Source organism: Lolium perenne, chromosome 7, assembly GCF_019359855.2.
Source record: "Lolium perenne isolate Kyuss_39 chromosome 7, Kyuss_2.0, whole genome shotgun sequence".
In the NCBI taxonomy this organism is placed as follows: Eukaryota; Viridiplantae; Streptophyta; class Magnoliopsida; order Poales; family Poaceae; genus Lolium; species Lolium perenne.
In genome coordinates, this window is record NC_067250.2 from 315,073,734 (window position 1) to 315,098,423 (window position 24,690).

The window sequence follows — 24,690 nt, forward strand, 5'->3', positions numbered from 1 at the left end:
TTGCAGCAGATTTGTATTTCAGTATAAAAGAATGGACCGGGGTCCACAGTTCACTAGAGGTGTCTCTCCCATAAGATAAAAGCATGTTGGGTGAACAAATTACAGTCGGGCAATTGACAAATAGAGAGGGCATAACAATGCACATACATGTCATGATAAGTACAGTGAGATTTAATTGGGCATTACGACAAAGTACATAGACCGCCATCCAACTGCATCTATGCCTAAAAAGTCCACCTTCAGGTTATCATCCGAACCCCTTCCAGTATTAAGTTGTAAAACAACAGACAATTGCATTAAGTATGGTGCGTAATGTAATCAACAACTACATCCTTAGACATAGCATCAATGTTTTATCCCTAGTGGCAACAGCAATCCACAACCTTAGAACTTTCTGTCACTGTCCCAGATATCAATGGAGGCATGAACCCACTATCGAGCATAAATACTCCCTCTTGGAGTTAAGAGCAAAAACTTGGCCAGAGCCTCTACTAATAACGGAGAGCATGCAAGATCATAAACAACACATAGGTGATAACTTGATAATTAACATAACATGGTATTCTCTATCCATCGGATCCCGACAAACACAACATATAGCATTACAGATAGATGATCTTGATCATGTTAGGCAGCTCACAAGATCCAACAATGAAGCACAATGAGGAGAAGACAACCATCTAGCTACTGCTATGGACCCATAGTCCAGGGGTGAACTACTCACTCATCACTCCGGAGGCGACCATGGCGGTGAAGAATCCTCCGGGAGATGAATCCCCTCTCCGGCAGGGTGCCGGAGGAGATCTCCAGAATCCCCCGAGATGGGATTGGCGGCGGCGGCGTCTCTGTAAGGTTTTCCGTATCGTGGCTCTCGGTACTGGGGGTTTCGCGATGGAGGCTTTAAGTAGGCGGAAGGGCAACGTGGGGGGCCACACGAGGGCCCCACGCCATAGGTCGGCGCGGCCAGGGCCTGGGCCGCGCCGCCCTATGGTGGCGGCGCCTCGTGGCCCCACTTCGACTCCTCTTCGGTCTCCTGGAAGCTTCGTGGCAAAATAGGACCCTGGGCGTTGATTTCGTCCAATTCCGAGAATATTTTGTTACTAGGATTTCTGAAACCAAAAACAGCAGAAAACAGCAACTAGCTCTTCGGCATCTTGTTAATAGGTTAGTTCCAGAAAATGCACGAATATGACATAAAGTGTGCATAAAACATGTAGATATCATCAATAATGTGGCATGGAACATAAGAAATTATCGATACGTCGGAGACGTATCAATGGTCAGGCAGAGCTCTAATAAGAGAGCAAAATCTCGCCCAAGCCTCAGGCAATTTCTCTCCATCTCCCTGATCAAAATTATAGATTCTCTGCAAAGCAATATGTTGAGCACTAGCAGGAAAGTATTTCCGGAAGAAAACATCAAGCAATTCTTTTGGACTTTTAATAGAATTAGGTGGTAAACTATTATACCAAGTTTTAGCGTCATCCTTTAATGAGAATGGAAAGATTTTAGCAACAAAGTAAGTACGCTTCTTAACATCATCAGAAAACAAACTACTCAGAGTAGATAACTCAATCATGTGTTCAACAGCACTTTCTTTTTCAGTACCACAAAAGGGTGTTTTCTCAACAATTGCTATATGAGATAGATCAAGAGAAAAATCATAATCTTTATCCTTAATGTTTATAGGAGATGTGGCAAATTTAGGATCAGGAGACAGTTTATATCTAACAGCATGTTCTGCAAGCAACTTTTTAATTTTTCTTGCATCAGTAGTAGCATTGCATTTTTCAATAAAATCATCATCAAGTTCCACATAATCTTCATCAAGATCATCACTAGAGTATTCAAGTTCAGGTGAATTAACAGGTGTAGTAACATCAGGAGTTTCAGTATTTTCAATTTGTCTAGACCTAGCAATTGTAGCATCTAGAAAAGTTCCCAATGAACCACTATCATCAAGCACAGCAGAAATATTATCAATATTATGAGAGTTTTCAGATTCAGCAGAAGTACCAGCATGTGTAGCATGTGGCGGTGAAACAAGTTTATCAATCACAGATGGTGAATCAAGAGCAGCAGAGGTACTCAGAGTTGTACCTTTTCTTGTAGTGGATGGTAATATGGCGACCTTAGTATCGCGAGGTTTACCCATGATGGAGAATTTGCAGCGAACAATATCAATCCAAGTGAACTTCCAAATAAAGCTATGCTCCCCGGCAACGGCGCCAGAAAATAGTCTTGATGACCCACAAGTATAGGGGATCGCAACAGTCTTCGCGGGAAGTAAAACCCAATTTATTGATTCGACACAAGGGGAGACAAAGAATACTTGAAAGCCTTAACAATGGAGTTGTCAATTCAGCTGCACTGGAAACGGACTTGCTCGCAAGAGTTTATCGGTAATGTGATTTTATAGCGAGCAGTAGTAAAATAACAGCAGCAGAGTAACAAAGACAGCAGTAGTGATTTTAGTAAACAGCAGGATTAAAATACTGTAGGCACGGGGACGGATGACGGGCGTTGCATGGATGAGAGAAACTCATGTAACAATCATAGCAGGGCATTTGCAGATAATAATAAAACGGTATCCAAGTACTAATCAATCAATAGGCATGTGTTCCAATTATAGTCGTACGTGCTCGCAATGAGAAACTTGCACAACATCTTTTGTCCTACCAGCCGGTGGCAGCCGGGCCTCAAGGGAAACTACTGGATATTAAGGTACTCCTTTTAATAGAGTACCGGAGCAAAGCATTAACACTCCGTGAACACATGTGATCCTCACATCACTACCATCCCCTCCGGTTGTCCCGATTCTTGTCACTTCGGGGCCATTGGTTCCGGACAGCGACATGTGTATACAACTTGCAGGTAAGATCATAAACAACGAATATCTTCATGAATCAATAACATGTTCAGATCTGAGATCATGGCACTCGGGCCCTAGTGACAAGCATTAAGCATAACAAGTTGCAACAATATCATAAAAGTAACATCTACGGATACTAGGCACTATGCCCTAACAATCTTATGCTATTACATGACCAATCTCATCCAATCCCTACCATCCCCTTCGGCCTACAGCGGGGGAATTACTCACACATGGATGGAGGAAACATGGCTGGTCGATGTAGAGGCGTCGGTGGTGATGATGGCGATGATCTCCTCCAATTCCCCGTCCCGGCGGAGTGCCAGAACGGAGACTTCTGGCTCCTGAGACGGAGTTTCGCGATGTGGCGGCGTTCTGGAGGGTTTCTGGCGACTTCGACTTCTCCCCGTGCGTTTTTAGGTCGAGGCCGATATATAGTCCGAAGGAGGGCGTCGGAGGCCGGCCGAGGGGGCCACACCATAGGGCCACGTGGGCCCCCCCTAGGCCGCGCCGCCTTATGGTGTGGGGCCCTCGGGCCTCCACTTGATTTGTCCTTCTGGCTCCGTCAGTATTCTGGGAAAATAGGGTCTTCTGTCAAAATCCCGAGGTTTTTCCTGAAAGTTGGATTTCTGCACAAAAACGAGACACCAGAACAGTTCTGCTGAAAACAGCGTTAGTCCGTGTTAGTTGCATCCAAAATACACAAATTAGAGGCAAAATAGCAGCAAAAGTGTTCGGGAAAGTAGATACGTTTTGGACGTATCAGTGGGTGTGGTGCTGCCGCTATTCTAAGCTGGTGCCGATTTTCGCCCGTAATTGCGGGAGGAGGCGGAAGGTGAACCTCGCTCCTTGGCCCCTGAGGGTATCTGTTTGCTGCTTGTGCGTTGGCATGCCCTGCGAATCTGTTCAACGCCTGAAAAGTTCGGCAGTCTTTCTGCAAATGTCCGGACTGTCTTTTTCCATTGTTGTCGAGATAAAAGTGCATCTGGCACGGTCCGTTCATCATATCTTCGGGAGATATGTACGGCCTCTGGAACCTTGGACCATTATTTTGTCTATTTGGGCGGGAACCATCCCGCTGCTCGCTGCTTTTTTGATAATCATCTCGATTGTTTCCTTCATTATTTCCATGGAAGCCGGCCGATATTTGGCCGGGACCGTTATGATCGGAGTACTGTCGAGGAAAACGCCGTCTATTTTGGAAGTTTCTATTACGATCCTCCGCGGGCGACCTATGCCGCTTATTATTGACAGCATCCTCTCCATCTGCCCAGCGATTTGCTATCTCCATGAGTGCTGCTATTGTCTTTGGATTGGTCCTCCCGAGGTCCTCGATGAAGTCCTTTCTTCGGATCCCTCCGACAAAAGCATCTATCGCTCTCTCGTCAGATATATTTTCTGCCGAGTTTTTGATAATATTCCACCTCTGTATGTACGCCCTCATCGACTCGTCATACTTCTGTCGACAGGCTCTCAGCTCCTCTATTGACGCGGGTTTCTTGCACGTGGACAAGAAATTCTTTACGAACAGATCCTCGAAGGTTTCCCAACTATCGATAGACCCAGGTGGTAACTTCTTGATCCATGATCGACCTGCGCCACTTAGATATACTTGTATTCTTTGCATAGCTGTCGCCTTAGTTCCACCCGTCAGCTTTACTGTCTCTAGGTAATCAACCAACCAATCCTCGGGATCTTGCAATCCGTCGAATTTCTTATAACTATCAGGCAACTTGAAATCTGATGGTACTCGCGTTTTGCGAACTCGTCGAGTAAAACAAGGGAGTCCGCACAAATCTTCGTCATCTACTTCTGGTGAGTGCCGACGTTCTCTCCTTTCTTGCCGTGCCCTGTCAACCCGTGTCTGTACTACTGTGTCCCTAGCCGACATTCTTGGGGGTGGTTGGACTGCCCCTGTAGGTCGTGGACTATTTTGTCTTGCGGCACCTTCAGGAGGTGTGCTCGTACTTGCAAACGCAGTCCCCATGACTCCGACTCCTGCCAAAGCCATGTTATACAATGCCTCTCTTGGATCTCCTGCAGGTGGCCTGTTCGCCAGTATGAAGGCCTGTGTCGCCATATATCCTGCTTCCGGGGTTTTTGGGATAATATTCCCTCGTGTGTCAATCGACATGAAGGACATGTCGAGGTTTTGGATTAAATGCTCCCTGTCGGCCTCAGGTATATTTTGCAGCCGAGATCTTGCTCTATTTCGAGCTGCTCTGTGACTATCTCCTGAAGTGCCTGATTGTCGGCTCAACTCCGCCCTTCGTCTACTTGACGCGGAGGCTGCGGCTTTTCTCTGCTCGAGTATCACCCTTTGTTTTTCCAATTCTCGGCCAGCTCGTGCGAGTTTATATTGATATGCCTGTAACTCCTCCGCCGTGGCCGTGGTTGTCATTGGATCTGTACCGTTCAAGGCCCTCGATGCTCTATCCCAGGCTGCTTGCGGTAGTTGCACTTTCTGGTGAGGTGTGGTTCCGGTATATTTGGTTCCCAGTCCTCGTGTAAGGTCAGCGGGATCGACGTATGGATTACCCAAATCATCGAAAGCCTCTGATGTTTCCTCCTCTTGGCGACTCGGCTCCCCGATTGCACAAACTTGGTGATATCTTGTAACTTTATTTTCCTCTTCTGGATTGGTGACACCGTCACTCAGATCGGCGGAGACCTCCCGAACAGAAGTAGATCTGTCGATGAAGTTGGAGCTGTCGACGCTGTCTGAGTCGCTGCTTATATTGGAGTCCGCAGACGACTCGAAGGGTATGCTGCCGAAGATCTTGACGAGTTTTTTGCTTGTTGCTGATTTAGTGAAACGTGAAGACGAGACTTTCTCGGCGTCGATCTTGAACGATGATGGCGATTCCGAAAAATCGGAATCAACCGTCGATGATCTCGACGAAACCGGAACCTCGAGACGATGCGTCCCCTCTTTTCCAACGTGGAAGTGGAACCTCCCGAACGTCATCTCCACAGGCTCTTCCAGATACGCATATGCATCCACACGGGAGGGCGGGTGAGTAACAAAATCGACTAGAGCGGTTTCGATCTGTTTACCTCGATCCATCGCGTTGCTTGCTACCGAAGATGTTGATGATGTCGAACGTGCCATCGAGATCAGATCCTTGTCGCCTCTAATTCCCACAGATGGTGCCAATTGATAAGGGATTAACTTATCAATGCCTACGGGTTGTAGACTAGGGTTTAGTCGGAAGTAGAGGGCAAGTAGATCTCGAAGGTTTCAGCCGGAAAAGTACTCGACTGCTATGAAAACTAGGGTTGCGTGAAACAATGAATCGATCCTTTCTTTGTCCCTCGACTCCCCCTTATATAGGAGGCGGAGCCGAGGGTTTCGTAATACACAAGTTTACAGAGTCCGGGAGGGATTCTGACCCGTCCCGTGATAATTGCAAATCGATATTCCTAATACAATTCTATCTTTCCAAACTATATCTCGATTGGGCTTCCGGGCTTTGTAAAACTTCGGGTCATGGGCCTTCAATAAACCCCGGGTACCTTCTTCGGCAGGCCCATTGGGGATGCCGATGTCAACTAGTGTGTATATATTTGTGTCCTAGCTAAGTTAATCAAATTATATTATGCATCACACCTAAATTAGTGTAAGCTAGTATCATTATTTGGTTACAAATTTAAAACTATAAAAGTTTCTCTACACAAATACCAAACAAGTATTAAAAAATAAATACATGGTGTTTCCTAACTTCTAAGAATTAGGAACATTATTCATGTTAATATTAAATTGAGTTCCTAAAATGCTTAAAATATTATTTTGACTTTAATCTGTAATAAATACTTTCCAAATAATTTAAACATGGTTTCAACTTAGAATGTGATTTTTATTAAAAATAGCATATAAGAAATTCCATAAAATCTAACATAAATACTAATTAGTTTTAAATTATATTCTAGTACCAAATTATATTTGTAAGGAATGTTTCCCTCCACCCAAATTAGTAAATTAAATCCAAGATACTTTAGAAAATTCTTATGCCTTAAAAATAATTCCTTAAACCTAAATATGATATGAGTTGCTATAACTCTATAATAGGAACTTGCTTTCACATCTAAAAACACGCAAACTCAAACAACACTTTAAGTCATATTATTAAACATCTTTCAGCCAAATGAAATTGTTTGACTTACTTTGCATGACCATGTTTGATACTTATAAGTAGGAACTTTATGGTTGGATCTTGTGTAGAAGGTCATAGCTAGAGTGATGTGTTACTTGTATACACCAATCAATCATTAGTCCAAAGTTAACTCTTATCCTATGAATTAATCATACCTTGTTAGTGGGGTCATTCCATAGTATATATTTATGGGAATGATACCAAACCAAATAACCATTAGCCATCACCTCTAGTTCAACTCAACTAAGTGTAAACCTAGTTCCTATTACCAAGGCCATCATCCTTAATTATCCTTATTTAGCATCACACCATTGTGATGAACTCTAATAGCAACCAGGCCCAATATTTTGCATCATATACCATCCACACTAAACCCTACTAGTGTTAGATGTTTATGAACCATCTTATTTAGAAACCAACTATTCCTTACTTAGTGGATCCAATAGCAAACCCTTGACATCGTAAGTCTTCATTGTAATACTTCTTATTACTTAAGTAATATGTTCTTCAAAAGTTATTCTTTTGAAGTAAATAAGGAGTAGCCATCAACCCTGCATAATAGGACCTATAAACCCTAGCTATCTAGCACCAGCAAAATATACCAACCATGATGGTAACCATGTATAATTAATTGCTTAAGATGCTTATGCTTAAGTAAAACCATACAAGCCCTAGTTGCTGATGAATCCAATCTTGTTGTGATCCATCTAATCCTTACCCCAGAAACTAATTGGAACCATAGTAAACCATAGAACCCCACAAACCTAATTATCATACTTGTTCTTAATCAAAGAACATGTTCTTCAAAAGTTATTCTTTTGAAGTATATGATAAGTAATCATTAACCATACCATATAATACTTAGACCAACAACTATTTATTACATGTTAGGATTGCACCAAATGCTATTGTTGTGTGCTAGTAATGTTATTGATTGTGATATATTACACTACTTATTTATGATACCAAGTAATCAACCCTTAATAAGAACCTTGTTTGTGAATCACTCTAACACACCCTAAACCAAGCATACCAACTCACTAATCCTAAATCATCGGGGTTAGGTCACGCTTAGAGCAATTGCATCTCATACTTATGCATTATTGCATCCTTGCCAATCTTTTAAACATCGTCCTTACCGGACGATGATGCTATTTCAGAATTTGGAGTTATTGCGTATCGAAGATCTTGCCTGCATAATCTTGCAGTCAAGAAAGGCAAGTTCATTGCTTGCTCATGTCAATTTGAGTATTTTTACCAAATTACTTGCAAAGTACTATACTTATCACTCTTGCATGAAAAGCAAAATTACTATCTTCATAATTATGAATGTGACTATGTGGTGGGCAATGGAACCATGGTATGAGTATGGTGGAGGTTCCATTGCAATGGGTTTATATTCACATAGGATTAACAACAAATGTCGTTCAGTGATTCTTGCGCCGTAATACCCGTGTTTACCATAAGATCTGGAGTGGGACGGAGTAGTCAGCTGTTCTTTTCCCTCTCGCATACCAACGGGTACAACCGCAGGTGGCCAGCATGTACATGCTTAGGCAGGGAGGAAGCCCCGGGTAGAGACCCATTGATTCTACTGCGGGATGTACCTATGAGGGATTGTAAGGGTTGTCTGGGTCGGTCTATCTATAGTGTAAAGGGTAGGGCATGGAAAATGTCTGGAACGGTCTACCATTATGGTATAGGGGAGGACATATGCCTGGGTCGGTCTGCCTATTGATAAAGGACAGGACAGACTTACAAGAGGGTGGGTATGCGGGGTCGCGGGAAGGCCCAGTGATTGGCAATGACTTATACCTAGCCCCACACCAAGGAAGTGTGGACGAGCATGCAACTCGGATGTGCAACAAGGATAAGATCTCTTATGGGTACAGAAACACACCTCTGCAGAGTGTATCAAATTGTGGCTTGTCACTCCCTGTTCCGGGTTTGGAACTGCGAACGCCGCTGGAAAGGAACTCCATGAAGTTCTAGACACCCGGTGAAGGCTGACGGACATAGCTCTTCAGAATAAAAACAACCTTTTGAAGAAATGTTTACAAAAACTTGCATTGCCTATGACTTTCTGGTCTATGGCTGTGGCTAGTGCATTAAACACCTCTTTCCTATAATGAACTTGCTGAGTACGCTCGTACTCATCCCACCCTTAAATCCCCTGCTTAGGTATGGAGGCATCAAAAGAGGATCTACAGTGCAACTCGAAGGCCGAGGAGTCAACAACTACTTCATGGGACAGGACCCTATCGGAAGAGTCAAACATCACATCCACCTTGGAGAAAACCTAGATTAGCAGTAGAAGGGAACTAGCTCCCTAAGTCTAGCTCCTAATTAGCTATAGTCCAATCATAAGCTCTATAGCCAGTTAAATCCTCGTTAGGTAGAGCTAGTCATAAGTTTAGTCCACAAAAGGATCTTCTGGAGTTCTATGTTGATCTTCTGTAAAGAGTCAGTGTTGTAATTCTATAGACATGCCTTGGACCCGCATATGTTTCTGTTGTACCACTCTGAGCGATGTAATACTAATGGAACGGTGTTCCATTGGTGTTATGTCAACGACTTGCATACTACACCATGTAGTGGTATGCTGGGTCACCACAAGAATTCTCATTGTAATGTTAGTCGGCTTCTACAGGTTCTATCCCTATACTAGGTTTCCAACCTAAGGTCAAAACAATTGCTCTGATACTAGCCACGATGACCCAGCATACCACTACATGTGGTAGTATGCAAGTCATTGACATAACACTTGTGAAAGTACCAATTCACAAATATTACATCGCTCAGAGTGGTACAACAGAAACATTGCGAGTCCACATATCAAACACTTATTATTACAAGCCAGAAGTGTATAAATACTTCGATATCCTCATCGGTCCAGTGAGGATACCACTCCGACTCTAAACAACTTACAAACTAGCAGAAGTACTAAACTAAGTACCATTGGAACTCAGCAGCTTATTTAAGTAAGGTTCTAGGATGCTCGGTTCCTCTACAACTACTCGGACTCTTCCTACTGCTCGGTCTCGGCCTCCTCAGCACCGTAGACTATGCCATAGTCTACGCCTTTCACTCCACCTGACAGGCCAGACTCTTCATAGTAGACTTCGTAGCTGCCCTCTGGTTCTTCGGTGTAAAGTCCTCCATCATGCTCACAGTGTAGCAAGGGTTTTTGGAAGTAAAGGGGTGAGTACGAGCGTACTCAACAAGCTCAACTTAAAGGAAAAAGGTGTTTGATGCACTAACTATGAACTTTGACCCGGAAGTCGTAGGCTAATGCATGTTTCGCAAACATTTCTTCAAAAGATTGATTTTATTCTGAAAAGCTATGTCCGTCAGCCTTCACATGGTGTCTAGAACTTCACGGAGTTTCTTTCCTGCCACGTTCGTAGTTTCTTCCCGGAACAAGGAGTGACTAGCCACAATTCAATACACTATGCAGATGTGCGTTACTTTTCCCACAAGAGATTCTTATCCTTGTTACCAACCGGGCGTACTTTCCCATCCACACTTCCTTGATGTGAGGCCCAGTATAAGATCCAATCCAATCACTGCCCTTCTCCATGGCCCCACATACCCACCCTTCTGTAGTCATGTTGAGTTTAGGTTAACTGACACTTGGTCGCTTACCTCCTTGGGCGCTTGACCCCCAACCAAGCACTACAATCCATCATAGATATTAGAAGCGCATACGCCACATGGATGGGGAGTCTCTAGCCTCCCAGCTCTAATATTGTAGGATCGCAACCACTACAACCCGGCTATCTAGTCATCCGTTGATATGTGAAAGGAAGAAGATCCAGCTAACTTCATCAGAGCCATTATAGTTCTCAGGGTTAACGCATAATATACGGTGCAAGAATCACTAGACGACATTGGTTGTTAGTCGTATGTGAGTATAAACCCTGTTGCAATGGAACCTCCACCATCAATTCAAACCATGGTTCCATTGCCCACCACATAGTCATATTCATAATTGGAAAAGTAATGCTTTGCTTTTCTGTGGAGGAACGATATGAATAGTAATTTACAAGTATTTTCTATTAAATAATCAATGGCATGAGCAAGCGTTGAACTTGCCTGGATACTACAAGATAGTGCAATTCAAAGATTCGGGGTGACCCGGGACCTCGGGTTCTGAAAAGATAGCATCATTGTCTGGTAAGACAATGTTTAAAGAACCAAGTGATGCTATGATGCATACTAATGAGATGCATTTAACTTCTTTGTGTGTATATTTCCATTATTTAAATGGTTTATATCATTTTTGGTAATTAATAATGATTTCTTCAATACTTATTTTATTTAAAATACCCTTCATTTATTATAAATGAATTCATTTAACTTTATTTGGAATTTTAATTCCAATAATTATTTTGGAATTTTCTGAAGATTTTTCTTGAATTTTAAATAAGAAATTTTTTTTAGAACATTAAATAATTCAATGTTATTTTGGTTAATAAGAAGATTATATTAAAAAATCACAATCTTCTCTAAATTTAATATTTCCAATAAGGAGATAATTTTCTTGTGTTTATTTGATATATTTCTTAATTTTATTTAGGCTAGAAAAGGGGTTTTAAACATTAATCAATTTTTCCAGGAATTATGAAAGTACTAAATTACCCTTAGCCCCACCAGTCAGACCAACCCACTGGGTTTGGACTGACCGACCGGCTCGATCGGGTCGACCGACCGTGCCCGTCTCTCTCCCTTTCTTCTCCTTTCTCTCCCACGATGCCCCTGGTGACTATGTCGCCTCTGCCGTTGTCGCTTGATTCCGGCCAGCTTTGCCATCACCATGGGTCGCAATCGACGCACCTCTGTCTGCTCCATCCTCCTGTCCTCTCGCTGATGTGCGCAACTGTCTCGCTGCCGTGCGTAACCCTAACTAAAACCTAGGGTTTCGATGGTGTTGGCCTCGCCGTGCTCTTATGGTATTGGCCAGTGATCCTTGGCTTCCTGGTGGTCTCTTGGTGCTCGTGCACGCGTTCTTCGTCCTGGATTCACCGGTTAGCGTCGGCACCGTCCCCGGTTCACTACAGCCGTTGTGGCCGCATGAGCACTGCCTCACCATGCCATGGTGGTTGCCCCCAGGCACATGGTAAGTCCTCCTTCTCTCTTTCTCTCTGTCCCCTCTTCTCTCTCTCTACAGTTCCTTGTGCTTTAGGGTAAGGGTTTTGGTGCTCGATTTGCTGTGCTAGTTCTGCTCTAGGGTTCATATTCCATTCCTACTTGATTTGGTACTGTCATTGGTTACTTATGACGTGATTAATTACCTATTGCTGCTATATGTTCTACTCTGCCTCATGTTGGTCTCTGAATTCTGTCAGTTTCGACAGTTAACACTTGGGTTACATCTGGGATATTTTCCTAGATGATTTAGCTATTGTTTCTTATTTGTCCATGTGCCAATCTTGGTGAATAACAACTATGTTGTGGTACCTTGTTTCAAAGGATGCATAGCTTGTGTTTTTTGTCTATCAAGATTTTGGTGATGTGACTAACTAGTTCTTGTAATAGCTGCCATTACTTCTCTGGATAGATCCAAATGATGCCAAAAACTATTCAAACAAACTATGTTTGCTGTGATTTCTGATTTGGATGCTATATGGCTTTTGGATTCAGATCCCAAGTGATGTGTCCCATGGTTTGTTCTATGCCTTACTCCAGCTCCGAGATCTTGATGTGTTTGGCCTTGTTTATCTTGGTGATCTTCTAGAGGTTGAAATACCACCTTCTTGTGGTTGGCATGCTCCTCCCAGCTGCTTCTATGTAACCATGAATTCTGATGATACACTTGTGTGTGTGTGTGTGTGTGTGTGTGTGTGTGTGATGATCTACTGATTCTGGGATTTGCTGGTCATGGTGTGGTGTTCTTAGTGAAGAACTACTGAACTGATACTGTTCTAGGTTGGTCTGATGACCTAGACCTAGTCACCAATCAAAAGAGATTCTGATCCCTCTGAGGTTTTGTTTTGAGCGCGATTTTTCCCCTCAATTTCAAATGCATGAATGCAAATGCACATATTCCTAAATCTACCCCTCGTTTGGTCCTAAATGCTGGGATGTTACACGGTCACCACCCTACATCGTCTGCACCGCCCGCAACCTGTTCAACCAATTACCTCTCCGGCCGAGAAGGTAATTTGCAGGCCGCGTAGTCCACTATTTTCAGTGCATACATATGAAAAACATTGCTCATAGTGCGTTGTACTCTATTGTAGACCATGGCGGATAGTTCAAACGAGTTTTTCTACGACCATGTCATCGACACATCGTCGGACAAGTTTGATGATGATAGCGAGATCCTAGTAGCCGTGGCTCTTCTCATCCATGAGCACGAAGAGAACCAAGTACAAATGTAAAGGGGCTCGGTCAAGGGACGCGCCGCAGCGAAGGACCGCAAGTGAGAGGCCGGTCATGATCAAGGCACTAATTTCATCGGGCCGATCCCTTGTTCAAGGCACCTATTTTCCAACGACGTTTTCGGGTGTCAAGTAAGCTTTTCCTGAAGATTATGCACGGAGTGAGGGCTTATGATGACTACTTCCACTTAAAGAAGGATGCCACAGGTAAGCTTGGCTTCACTTCTTGCCAGAAATGCACTGCGGCTGTGAGGATGCATGCGTATGGAGTTGCCCGTGACCTAGTGGATCAGTACATTCGCATGAGCGAGTCCACTTGCCTTGAGTCAATGTAAAGGTTCTGCAAAGCAGTTGTTCAGGTGTTTGCAGATGAATACTTGAGGCAACCAAATGTTGCCAACACTGCCCAGCTCTTGTCAATCAATCAGTCAAGAGGATTTCCTGGTATGCTTGGAAGCATAGATTGCATGCACTTGGAATGGAAGAATTTTCCATTTGCGTGGCAGGGACAATACCATGGCCATGCGGAAGGGTGCACTATCATACTTGAGGCGGTTGCATCTCAACATCTATGGATTTGTCACTCTTTCTTCGGCATGGCAGGCTATCACAATGACATCAGGGTGCTTCAGCGATCTCCGGTGTTCTCTCGACTTGCAGAGGGTAATGCTCCAATGGTCAACTATGAGATCAATGGCCACCACTATGACAAAGGGTACTATCTAGCCGATGGTATCTATCCTCGCTGGTCCACATTTGTGAAGACAATCAACAATCCTAAAGATGAGAAAGAGAGTAGGTTTGCTAAAGAGCAAGAAGCTGCTATGAAGGATGTGGAGCAGCCATTTGGTATGCTACAATCTCGTTGGGCTATTGTTCGGCACCCTGCTAGGACATGGAGCAAGGAGACAATGTGGGAGGTCATGATTGCTTGTGTGATCATGCAGAACATGATCGTGGAGGAGGAGCGTGATGACAACGTGTATGACCAAGGCTGGGAATTTCAAGGTGATCTGGTTGCGCCCGAGCCCGGACCGCCGACAGACTTGGTAGATTTTCTTCATGTGCACCATGAACTGCGAGACCTTGCAACTCACAGCCGCCTCCAGAATGATTTGGTCCAACATATGTGGAATCATGTTGGAAACCAATAGTCCTCTACTATTCATTTCTATTTTAGTTCTAATGATTGTAATAAACTATGCATGATGACTTTGTATTTGTTTTATGAACTAGGATGCTATGATTATGCTATTCTATTACCTATGGCTTTCTATTTGTTTATTTCACAATATTATCTTTGTTTGCAAAAAAAACTGAAAAAATGGCCGAGAATTGCCTAGCCGCGAACCATTGCGGGGCGCTGTTGGGTGCTCTCCCACCCGCAAACGGACTGAAATGGACCGTTTCGGTGTCTGAAATGCAGGCCGCCGTTGGAGATGCCCTTAGCTCGCCTGTTCGTTGTTTGTTTTTCCTGGTAGGCTAGTAAAGATAAATGTGGTGCTTCTTTGTACTGGTAGCTAGGTCGTTGATGCATCCACGTGTTGAGGCAACCTCCAGCTAGGTCTACGTCCTTCAAAGCATACGGGTAGGACCTAATATTTCCCAACATGCATTAACTCCAAAAAATACTCACTGGTCATGGGGATCGGCTGGCCACACCATCAAAATATTTGCCTGCCACTAGTGGATTGTTGAACAAGTACTAAGCTGCTAATTTACATCCACTAATCGCATATATGCTCAGAATAAAAAGTTTAAACCAAGTTTTAGTGAACTAATTTTGTATAGTAAGAGAACAAAACTATCTCAATGAAGGAATAAATAATTATCACCAGGGAACAAATAATTATACACTAGGGAACAAAAGACATTTAGTGGAACTAATTTTGTAGAGAAAGTGGAATAAAACTTTCAGAATGAAGGAACAAATAATTATACGCTGGGGAACAAGTAATTATACACCGGGAACAAAAACATTTAGTCAAACTAATTTTGTAGAGAAAGTGCAATGAAACTTTCTAAATGAAGGAACAAATAATTATACACCATGGAACAAATAATTATACACTGGGAACAAAAGACATTTAGTGGAACCAATTTTGTAGAGAAAGTAGAACAAAATTTTCTGAATGAAGGAACAAGTATTTATAAACCATGGAACAAATAATTAGAACAAAAGACATTTAGTGGAACCAATTTTGTAGAGGAAGTGGAACAAAAGTTTCTGAATGAAGGAACAAATAATTATACGCTGGGAACAAGTAATTATACACTGGGGAATAAAATACATTTAGTGAAACTAATTTTGTAGAGAAAGTGGAACAAAACTTTCTGAATGAATGAACAAACAATTATACGCTGGGGAACAAACAATTATACAGTGGTAAACATTTAGTGGAACTAATTTTGTTGAGAAAGTGGAACAAAACTTTATGAATGACAAAACAAATAATTATACACTAGGAACAAAAAACATTTAGTTGAACTAATTTTGTCGAAAAAGTGGAACAAAATTTTCTAAATGAAGGAACAAATAGTTATTCATTGGGGAACAAATAATTATACATTGGTAAACAAACAAAATTTAGTGGAACTAATTTTATAGAGAAAGCGAAACAAAACTTTCTGAATAAAGAAACAAATTGTTATTCATCTTGGAGGAATAAAATCACATGTAACAAATAAATACATCTAGGAACAATAAATGTGAGGAAATAATTTTTTTAAATAAGAGAAACAAATCTTTCTGAATAAAGAAACAAATTGTTATTCATCTTGAAACAAAAAAAAAGGTACATCAGAGAGGACATAAAGTAAAAAAAATAACGTACTTAAAAAGGAAAAACATCACAAAAAGATATTAGAAAGAAGTGAATAAAGGAACAAATTGCTATTTATAAAGAAAAGAAGTAAAATAGAAATAAAAAGGTGAAAGAAACATTGAAAAAATGAAAAAATGAAAAAGAAAATAAAACCTGACGCTATTCTAATGTAGATTAGACTAGAAGAAAAACAGACTAAACTAGAAGAAAAACACACACGTAGTCAGGGGTTGGTGAGGGGAGCTGGGCTTTTTCTTCTTACATTTCGTTTTCCACTGAATATTTACCGAAAGGCAAAGGAAGGAAGCAAAGGGTGTTTGGGGCAAAAAAAAGCGCAAATATTTTCAAAAATTTGGAAAATTTTGTGATATTTTTTTAAAGAAAACAACTTATCCAAAAGAAAATATTATTTTACTTTTATTTAAAATATGAAAATGGAAAAGGGCAAATATTTTCGAAAATTTGGAAACTTTTGTGATAGTTTTATTTTAAGAAAGGAACTTATCCAAAAGAAAATATTATTTAAAATATGAAAATGGAAAAAGGCTTAAAAACCCCTAGAATAAAATAGCAAAACAAAATAGGGTTTGCAAATATTTTCCAGGGTTTAGCAATACCATGAAAAAAAAACATGCAATGTGATGATGCCATGAGGTAACAACTAAATCTAATTAGGATATTATCCTGAGATGTTATAGTCATCTAATCCGGTGCTAGCGTCATGCCAATGAGAACTTATTTTGTACGTCTTCGCGATTTCATTTTATAACTGGTACCAGGCGTAACTCCTTCCCCATCGCTCCCATGCGGCGGCGCAGAGGAGCCCTAGCCTGTCGCCGCCAGCACCGCCCAACCCCTCTCCTCCCCCTTCTTCGTCCCCTCGCGTGAAGGTCATCGGCACGGGTCAGCGACCTCGGGCCAGGGCATGGCACGGCCACCGGATGCCATGGCGTGGCCTCTTTGGCGGCGCGGCGGACAGTGCTTTGGTGGAGGAGAAGACACGGTGGCGGCGGCGCTGGGGGTGTGCGGATTGGGCGAGGTGAATCCTTGGCGATGCCATCTGAGGCGCTACGGCCATGGCAGGCGGCGGCAGTAGCGGGCCCGTTCGGGATCCGATCTGGGCCGGCAGGTCGTGGCGGCAACTGCTCGCATGGCTAGATGGGCTGTTATCCGCGGAGGTGGTGGCGTGGACTCTTTTGTGTCCGACGCCGGATCCAACAAGGTCGGCGGTGGTTAGGATCATCTTCTCCTCTACTGTCGGCTGATGGCGTGGGGGCTACTGGCTCGGCTTGAATAAAGGCGGGGGTCCCAGGGTTACTCTCGCGCCAAGACGAAGATCTGCTTCATGCTTGCCCTCTTTGATCTAGCCGGAGTGTTGAGTTCCGGAAGGCTCCGCCGGCGAACTCCATTGGGCGCATCATGCCTGGAGATTGCTGGATCGGATGGGATTCGGTCATGCGCACCCGTGTTTTTTCCGACCATTTGGTTTCAGGAGGGAGCGACGCGAAGCTCTGCTATCTGTTGCCATCATGTGACATGTCTTGTACATTCCATGGTGAAGTCAAAGGCGGAGAATGTCATGGAAGCCGAGATCTAAGGAGTAGTGATGGTGGTTCGAGTCTTTGCGGCGATGAGGAATTTGCTTGGTGATTCGGGTCTCGTAGCAGCGGTATGCAAGTGGGGGTGACAACACAGGAGAAGTTCAAAGTCTTACATTTCAGGGTGAAAATCTAAGGTCTGGCCTTAATTGGTTGTGCCTGGTAATGGCTTTGTTGAAGGCATTGTTTTGAGAGCGTGGACTTTCTCCAGGGTGAAAACCTATGATCTATGATCGGACGACGACGGCGCTTGTGCACTGTTTCCTTCTTGGAGGCGTCGTTTTTGGAGAATTTAGACTTTAGGTGTTGTCTTGGTGATGTTTGTACTGTTGTTACAGGGTTTTCTTTTATAACTTTTTTTTGGCTGCGTGCATCCGTAGTGCCATTAGGGTATTACGTTGTTGCAAAGGCTAGATATAATTGGTATCTTTGCGATATTAATATATTCCCTTTATCGAAAAATATAATGATGGCATGGCTGGAAAGCCGTATATCCATACTATTATATTAGAGTTGGTCGTAGGTTGTACAACGCATGTGTTTGATGAAGGAGATTGGGACCATCCGGTGCGTTAATCTGCATCCAACTCACATACGCCGTCCGATGCTTTTCAGGTACGTCCCCGTCTCCTCTCTTTCCTATATCGTTAGCACAATCAAATCATATCTTTCCTATTTAGTTAGAATCATACCCGCTCAATCATTTTCCATGATAAAGAGTGTATCAATTAAATCATACATGCCAAAGTCAACTCTAACTTGCCAAATCTCTCTCTTTATGGCTAAACATGCAATCAAATCTTTACTATTATATTCCAGTCCGTACGTTATCAAAAATATTTGATGTCAAAGATTGAAGACATCAGAACCGTACAATGATACGTGACTCATCAGAACCGCGCAGGAAAATTAACAATATATGGACACAATCCTCTCTTTCCTTCTTTCCATGCCAATCACGGACATATTTCCCTTGTACTCCCAGTAACGAAGTTACTCCCTCCGTTTCTTTGATTACGGAATTTCATCGCGTGGCCGGGTGAGCTACCGTGCGGTGGTTTGTTTGTGCATCCAATCTTGATTATTCTTAATTAGCCAATTATAATTTACCGTTCCTACCTTTTTTCTTGTTTGCATGCCGTTTTAATTTGCTGTCCATGTGCATGTGCTTTAACTACGCCCGCATAATTAACGGTTAGAAAGTTTTTCTCGATACCCCTGGATAATAATGCGCAGCGTATTTATAGGGTGCACAAAAATACCGATAGGATGCACAAAAATACCGATGGATTCCGAAACTCTCTACCTCAGTGAGATCTAACCGGGAAAATAGGCTTAACACGTGGGAGGAAGGAAAATCTGAACGACGAACCAAGCGCAACTTTTGAATCATGGCAGGAAAGTTTAGGGAACAATTAATTCTGAAAAAACGTGTGATTATAACTCGAGGGTAATTTCATCTACAACTACCGAACTAAATTTCTCCTTAATCCTAGGGCCAAACAATATACATCTTGTTCATAGAAATGGGGGGAGTATCTCCGAAATAATCGAAACAGGATCCCCTGTGCATATGGGGTTAATTTGTTACATTTTTCCTATTTTTCAGCTAGCTGAAATCTCAATTCGCCTCAAGTCAGATCGCTAGCCGCTCGTTCTGTAATGCAGCGCGAATCTTGTCGAGCGCTCGTTCGCGCACAACTCACTGGCCGGTTTTCTTTGATTCCACTTTTTTTAGTTGGTCCGGTTTATTTGGTCGTTTCAGTGAGTGCCATCTTCACATCTCCTTTAGTCCTTTTCCCTTTTCTATGTCAGTGGAGAGAGAGTTGGGAATCATGGGTGGTGGTGGTGGTGGCTCTCCCACGCCGGACGGCCGGAGGGTCTGGTTCCGCCGCGACGGGGAGTTGAATCGGTGAAGGTCACCGGAGCGAGGAGCCAGGAGTAGTCCGCGCGTCTCCCCGTGTTTTTGTCGCTTGCTGGGTACGGGAGGCATGGGTTTGCGTGGAGGTCGAGGAGCTGGGTTTCTCCATGCCGGAGCTTCCAGAGAGATGGGTATGTTTCTCCTTTTAGTGCTCCCCTTTCTACTTTTGTTTCAGCGGCTCTGTGTGCGTTCACATCGTAGGCATGTGTGATAGCGCGCGGATCTGGTGTATTAGCTGTTCTTAGGTTGTGGACAGGGAAAGCGAGTACATGTATTTCCCCACATCATCCCTTGCAACCTTCTAATCCAGAGTGTTATTGATTTTTGTCTACCGGGTCCTCTGATGTAGCTCGATGGATATGATAGTGGAGTCAGAACCCCCATCATCCCTATGCTGCTTCGCTTTTTCTTTTCATTGGCGACGTCCCCTGCGAACGCAAATCTGCATCTATCCGTTTCAGTTTGATTATTCGTGGTTGACAGAGAATGCATTGATTGATTAACTGAACTAGTATGCATTGTTTTCTACTAAATTTTCCTTGGAAACACCTAAGCACCATGGTCGATCTACCTTGTTTTTTTGTTTTTTTGGGGATCTACCTAGTTTCGTCAGTACTAGCAGTACCGAGCCAGCTGATGTATGTATGTGTTCATACTTCAGAACAAGTCATGCATTGGAGCAAGGTGAGCTAGTCAATTCAAGATTGGTTCCACAAGAAACGCTATGGATGGATCAATGGTGGTTGCTGCTGTTGTACATCTGCGTGTACTAGCTAGTACAAGGAACGACCTTGATCAATTAATTACCAATGGTGAGGCCCACATGACGTATTGTCGAACCAACTAAACGGAAGCGCGGGTACCCTCCTAGCCATAAGAAATCGAAGCCAAGCCGATTCAGTTTTTAAATTATAGTTTATGATTTTGGATTGCGATGTTAAACAGCAAGATTCTGATGACATGTTACAAACGAGCCTTTATATCTACATTTTTGGCAACCAGCAATCACAGAAAAACAACAATCAATCAGTTTGACATATCACTAGGTTTGCACTTCTGTCATGTGTTTTCTTTACCTGTTTTCAATCTTATTTTGCTCATTTGTTTTATTAGCACTTGTGTCATGGGTTGCCCCCTCCCAATCTAGACATGTTCTTTGTCACTTCAGTTATTAACCAGATCAGACCTTGAATTTTTTTATGGATTATGGTACATGTATGCTAATTGTACATGGCGTAGTTGGTTTTTTCTGTTATTATTGTTCCGGCGGTAAAGCTGCGTCCCATGGGGTGGTTCGTTGATTACCATGTTTGAACAAAGCTCATTTTACCGACTTTGTTTATACTTCCTCCAATAATATCATAGAAAGTGCGTTATATTGTTTTGCAAAATTAAAATGGAAGTCTCCCTTTTTTTTGCGACAATGGTTCTTGGGTACGTGTGTGAAGAAATCATCTTGGATATCGGTCATTGTCGGTAAGCCTTGCGATTATATCCCTGAATCAATCTGAATTACAAAATTGTTTTTCAATCAGCCAAGAATCACATAGCATTTGTGAAGTGGTCGAACATAAAGCCTTTAGCATATCACTAAATTTTTTTAGGTCAGTCTATCAGTATATAAGATTTCCTTTTTCAGTCATCATTCTTTAGTTTTCACATCTCATTCCGCTTCTTCCGTCCTTACCTCTGTTTAGTCTATATTTTCTCTCTGGCCCTTTTTTCTCTTATTTCCGCAATATGCTCAGTTTATTAGTCTCACATGTCATTCTGCTTATTTTTTGCGTTCTTCAGTGAGTAGTCACTTTCCCAATCCTTTATTTGCTCATTCTTATTTTCTTATCAGCTCAGTCTCTTCCTAAGTTCATCTCTGTCTTCTGTCATCATTATTACTTTTTCTCAGTTTTTCTTGGTTGTTCGTTCACTCTTTCTTCAGTCTCATTGCTAGCTCAGTCTTTATTACTTTCTCTCAGTTTTTTTTGGTTGTTCTTTCACTCTTTCTTCAGTCTCATTGTTTGTTGTTCTCTCCGTTTATCACTCCTCGGTTCCTCTGTCCTCAGTTTCTTCATTTTGATGTCCTCACTTTCTCTCAGCTTTTCTATGTTTATCTCAGTTTATTCATTTTTATTAGTCTTTTCATTTGCTCTCTGTCTCTTCCAATCTTTCTTCAGTAATTCATTCACTTCTTTTCAGTGTTCTCTAATTTTCTCAGTCTTCTCATTCTTCTTTCTTTTTAAACTTTCTCAGTTTTCTCATTCACTTCATTCTTTTCTTTGTTTCTTTTCTCTTTCTTCATTTCCGTGCTTTTTCTTCAGACTCCATTTTTTCGTACTTTGATTCTTTAAGTTTTCTCATATTTGTTCATATTTACTCGGTCCTTCTTTGGTTCATCTTTGTCTCTTTCTTCATTTTTCTCAGTTTCTCTCTGTCATTGGTCTTATAATTATTACTTTTGTTCTTTATTTGCTCAATCTTGTCTTCTTCATTCTCTCATCAGTTTCTGTTGCTCGGTTATTGTTTTATTTTCTCCGTATTTCCCTTTTCGGTTTTTCTTTTTTTTTCTCAGTCCTATCATTATTACTTTGTGTTAAGTGTGTGCTCCCTTTGACTATGCGGAAGAAGATGTCGACAACCATGGTCATTCCGAGGACACCACACCACCCAGGCTTCTCTATACTTGAAGATCGAGGTGCAGCAGCTGTGGTATTCCGAGACCATGGATGGTAGCAGCTTGACCCGCATGACAACACCCAACACGCTCTTCTTCATCGCCAGGGTTCGATCTCCATGCCATTGTTGCCAGGATTGAGCAGCCATGATCACAGTGGGACTAAGTCGGCATCGATGTCGGGGATACCTTCACTTGTGACGGGAGGCGTTGTTACTCCGGGCCGCTTGAAACAAGATTTTTTTTCTCTCCTGTAATAAGTGATTACTAGGAGTTGTTCAGTAAAACCTTGTCAAAACTTATCAAGATTTAATTCTTCAGTTTTCATTCTTCTCTTAATTTTTTCCATTTAGTCTTAATTAGCTCAAGGTGTTAATTAAAGAATGTAAACTGCAAAAGGCAACATAGATTTCTTGCTAGAAACAAAGGCAACCTCGAGTTTTCTCAAGGTGATTTGTTGTATTTAGATCGTGGCATGGTCTTTCTTTTTCGTTGGTAAATTCAATGTGTCCGTCAAGTTAGTATTTAGTTGTCCTGTAGTTGTCTCTCCCAAATTTGTCACTCTCACAAAACAGTTAGGTTAGTTGGGCTTGTATAAAAGTATTTATTATTATCCAAGCAAGGGACTGTCAAGGCTGCCAAAACTCGTCAACCATGCCACACCTTTAGTTAAGGCAAATTTCAGGCATTTTGACAGGCTGCTGCATGCCATTTAGGTCATAAATGAAACAGCTGCTTAGTTTTGGAATGTCAATGTTCCAGTGTTTTACTGCGTGAGGACTTTGGGTGTGCAAAACCATTTGTTCTGCTCAGTTTTATAATCTGAGACATTTCTTTTCCTTTTACCTAGGTGCAAGAGTGTCATCTTCTTAGTTACTCCCGGAGCTAAACAACGCTAATTGTAAAGTTCGAGTCTCCACCTAAGGCAGATTATGGCCTCTAATTTTATCAGTTTTATCAGTGTTGTCAGTTTTAATATATCTTTTCTTAGTTCTGTACTGCAGTTTATAGTTTGTCAGTTATTTCTTCGGTCTGATGTCTTTCTTTTTATGTGTAAATAGGTTTCACTCTTCTTATATATCTTAGTATCCAGTGTACATTCAGTACATGGCTACCTGTACCTTCTTCATTAGTTAGTGTAGATTCAGTACATGGCTACATGTCCCCTCTTCATTAGTTAGCCTACTTCGAAAGTTCTTCCTGCTATTATACATATCAGAGCTAAGATGACTGGGCTAATGGTTTTCCTATAGTAAAAGTTGGGTTTTTTTTTTCTGTACTTGCTAATACCATCGACCATTTCTGTGCAGATCAAGATAAATAAGAGAGGCTACATACTTGATCAAGACAGATGCAGAGAAGAGGTGGACAAAAGTTTGCCCATTTGTTACCGCCTTCTTCATTTTTGTTGTAGGTTTACTCTTTCCCCTCCATCGTAAGTCCCTTGATTTTGTGGATCTCTTTCTCTCTTTTCGTTCTGATCCTCATCTCGTTTTCCTGTGTGGTGGACGTCCGCTGTTGAGATTGCAGGCGTCTTTGCATGAGGAGGAAGAAGAAAGAATGTTGACGTGAAGGCAGTTATAGAACAGGTCACGAAATAGAAGTCCCAGCTTTTCTGTTCGTGTGTAAGACTCATAAATAGCCAGATGTAGCAAACTAGCAAGAACGGAGCAGTTTAGTCTTGTCAACATTACCAGGGCGCGAAAGGAGGCTGAATTGATTGGGAGCTGGGCTAGTTGCGGTTAAAAAACCAGCAAAAAAAACCGGACTCAATAATAATGAACAAATTGATATTTTGCGCTTCCAAACTGACCGGAATGAATATTGGAGCGGGAGGTGAATGAGTTAATGAATACTACTAAAGTCAAAATCTGACTTATGCTCAATTGCGATTTCAGCAAGATGACGATTAGACACTCCCATTTGTTAACACCCTAATTCTTCCTTTCATCCTCGGACGGGAGCTTCTTGTTTTCAATCTGCCAGCCAATCTATCTTTCCCCGTTGTTGCCCCCTGTCCTTGGAGCCGCACGCATGAACTTAGAGCATCTTCACCGACTCCCCCCAAATAGTCGCCGGTAGGGGCACCGGCACTGCCGTATGGGAGGCGCCGGCACTGCATCCTCTATTTGGGGGTGCTGTTCCCACACCGGTGCTGTTCCCACACCGGCGCCCTCAAACCGACAACCCCGATAGGAGTTTTTTTTTTAACAAACTAAGCATTTATACTTGTAGTTTCATTTTGTCATTCAGGATCGAGGAATGAATA

At 42.3% G+C, this 24,690-nt stretch overlaps 1 protein-coding gene and 1 long non-coding RNA gene across 3 annotated transcripts; both read left to right on the forward strand.

Moving 5' to 3' along the window:
- Nucleotides 1–13,271: 13,271 nt before the first annotated feature.
- On the forward strand, nucleotides 13,272–14,563 carry LOC139834038 (uncharacterized). Its single transcript, XM_071824420.1, has 4 exons — nucleotides 13,272–13,397; nucleotides 13,559–13,616; nucleotides 13,761–13,853; nucleotides 14,013–14,563. The coding sequence occupies exons 1-4, from the start codon at nucleotides 13,272–13,274 to the stop codon at nucleotides 14,561–14,563; spliced, it is 828 nt and encodes a 275-aa protein (XP_071680521.1).
- Nucleotides 14,564–19,543: 4,980 nt separating this feature from the next.
- Nucleotides 19,544–24,229, forward strand: LOC127317964 (uncharacterized). Of its 2 annotated transcripts, none has more exons than XR_007861564.2 (3): nucleotides 19,544–19,884; nucleotides 23,732–23,856; nucleotides 23,952–24,229. It is a non-coding gene; the product is annotated as an uncharacterized lncRNA (long non-coding RNA). The 2 variants fall into 2 exon arrangements; XR_007861563.2 differs by having other exon boundaries at nucleotides 19,555–19,884; nucleotides 23,732–23,831.
- Nucleotides 24,230–24,690: the final 461 nt, after the last annotated feature.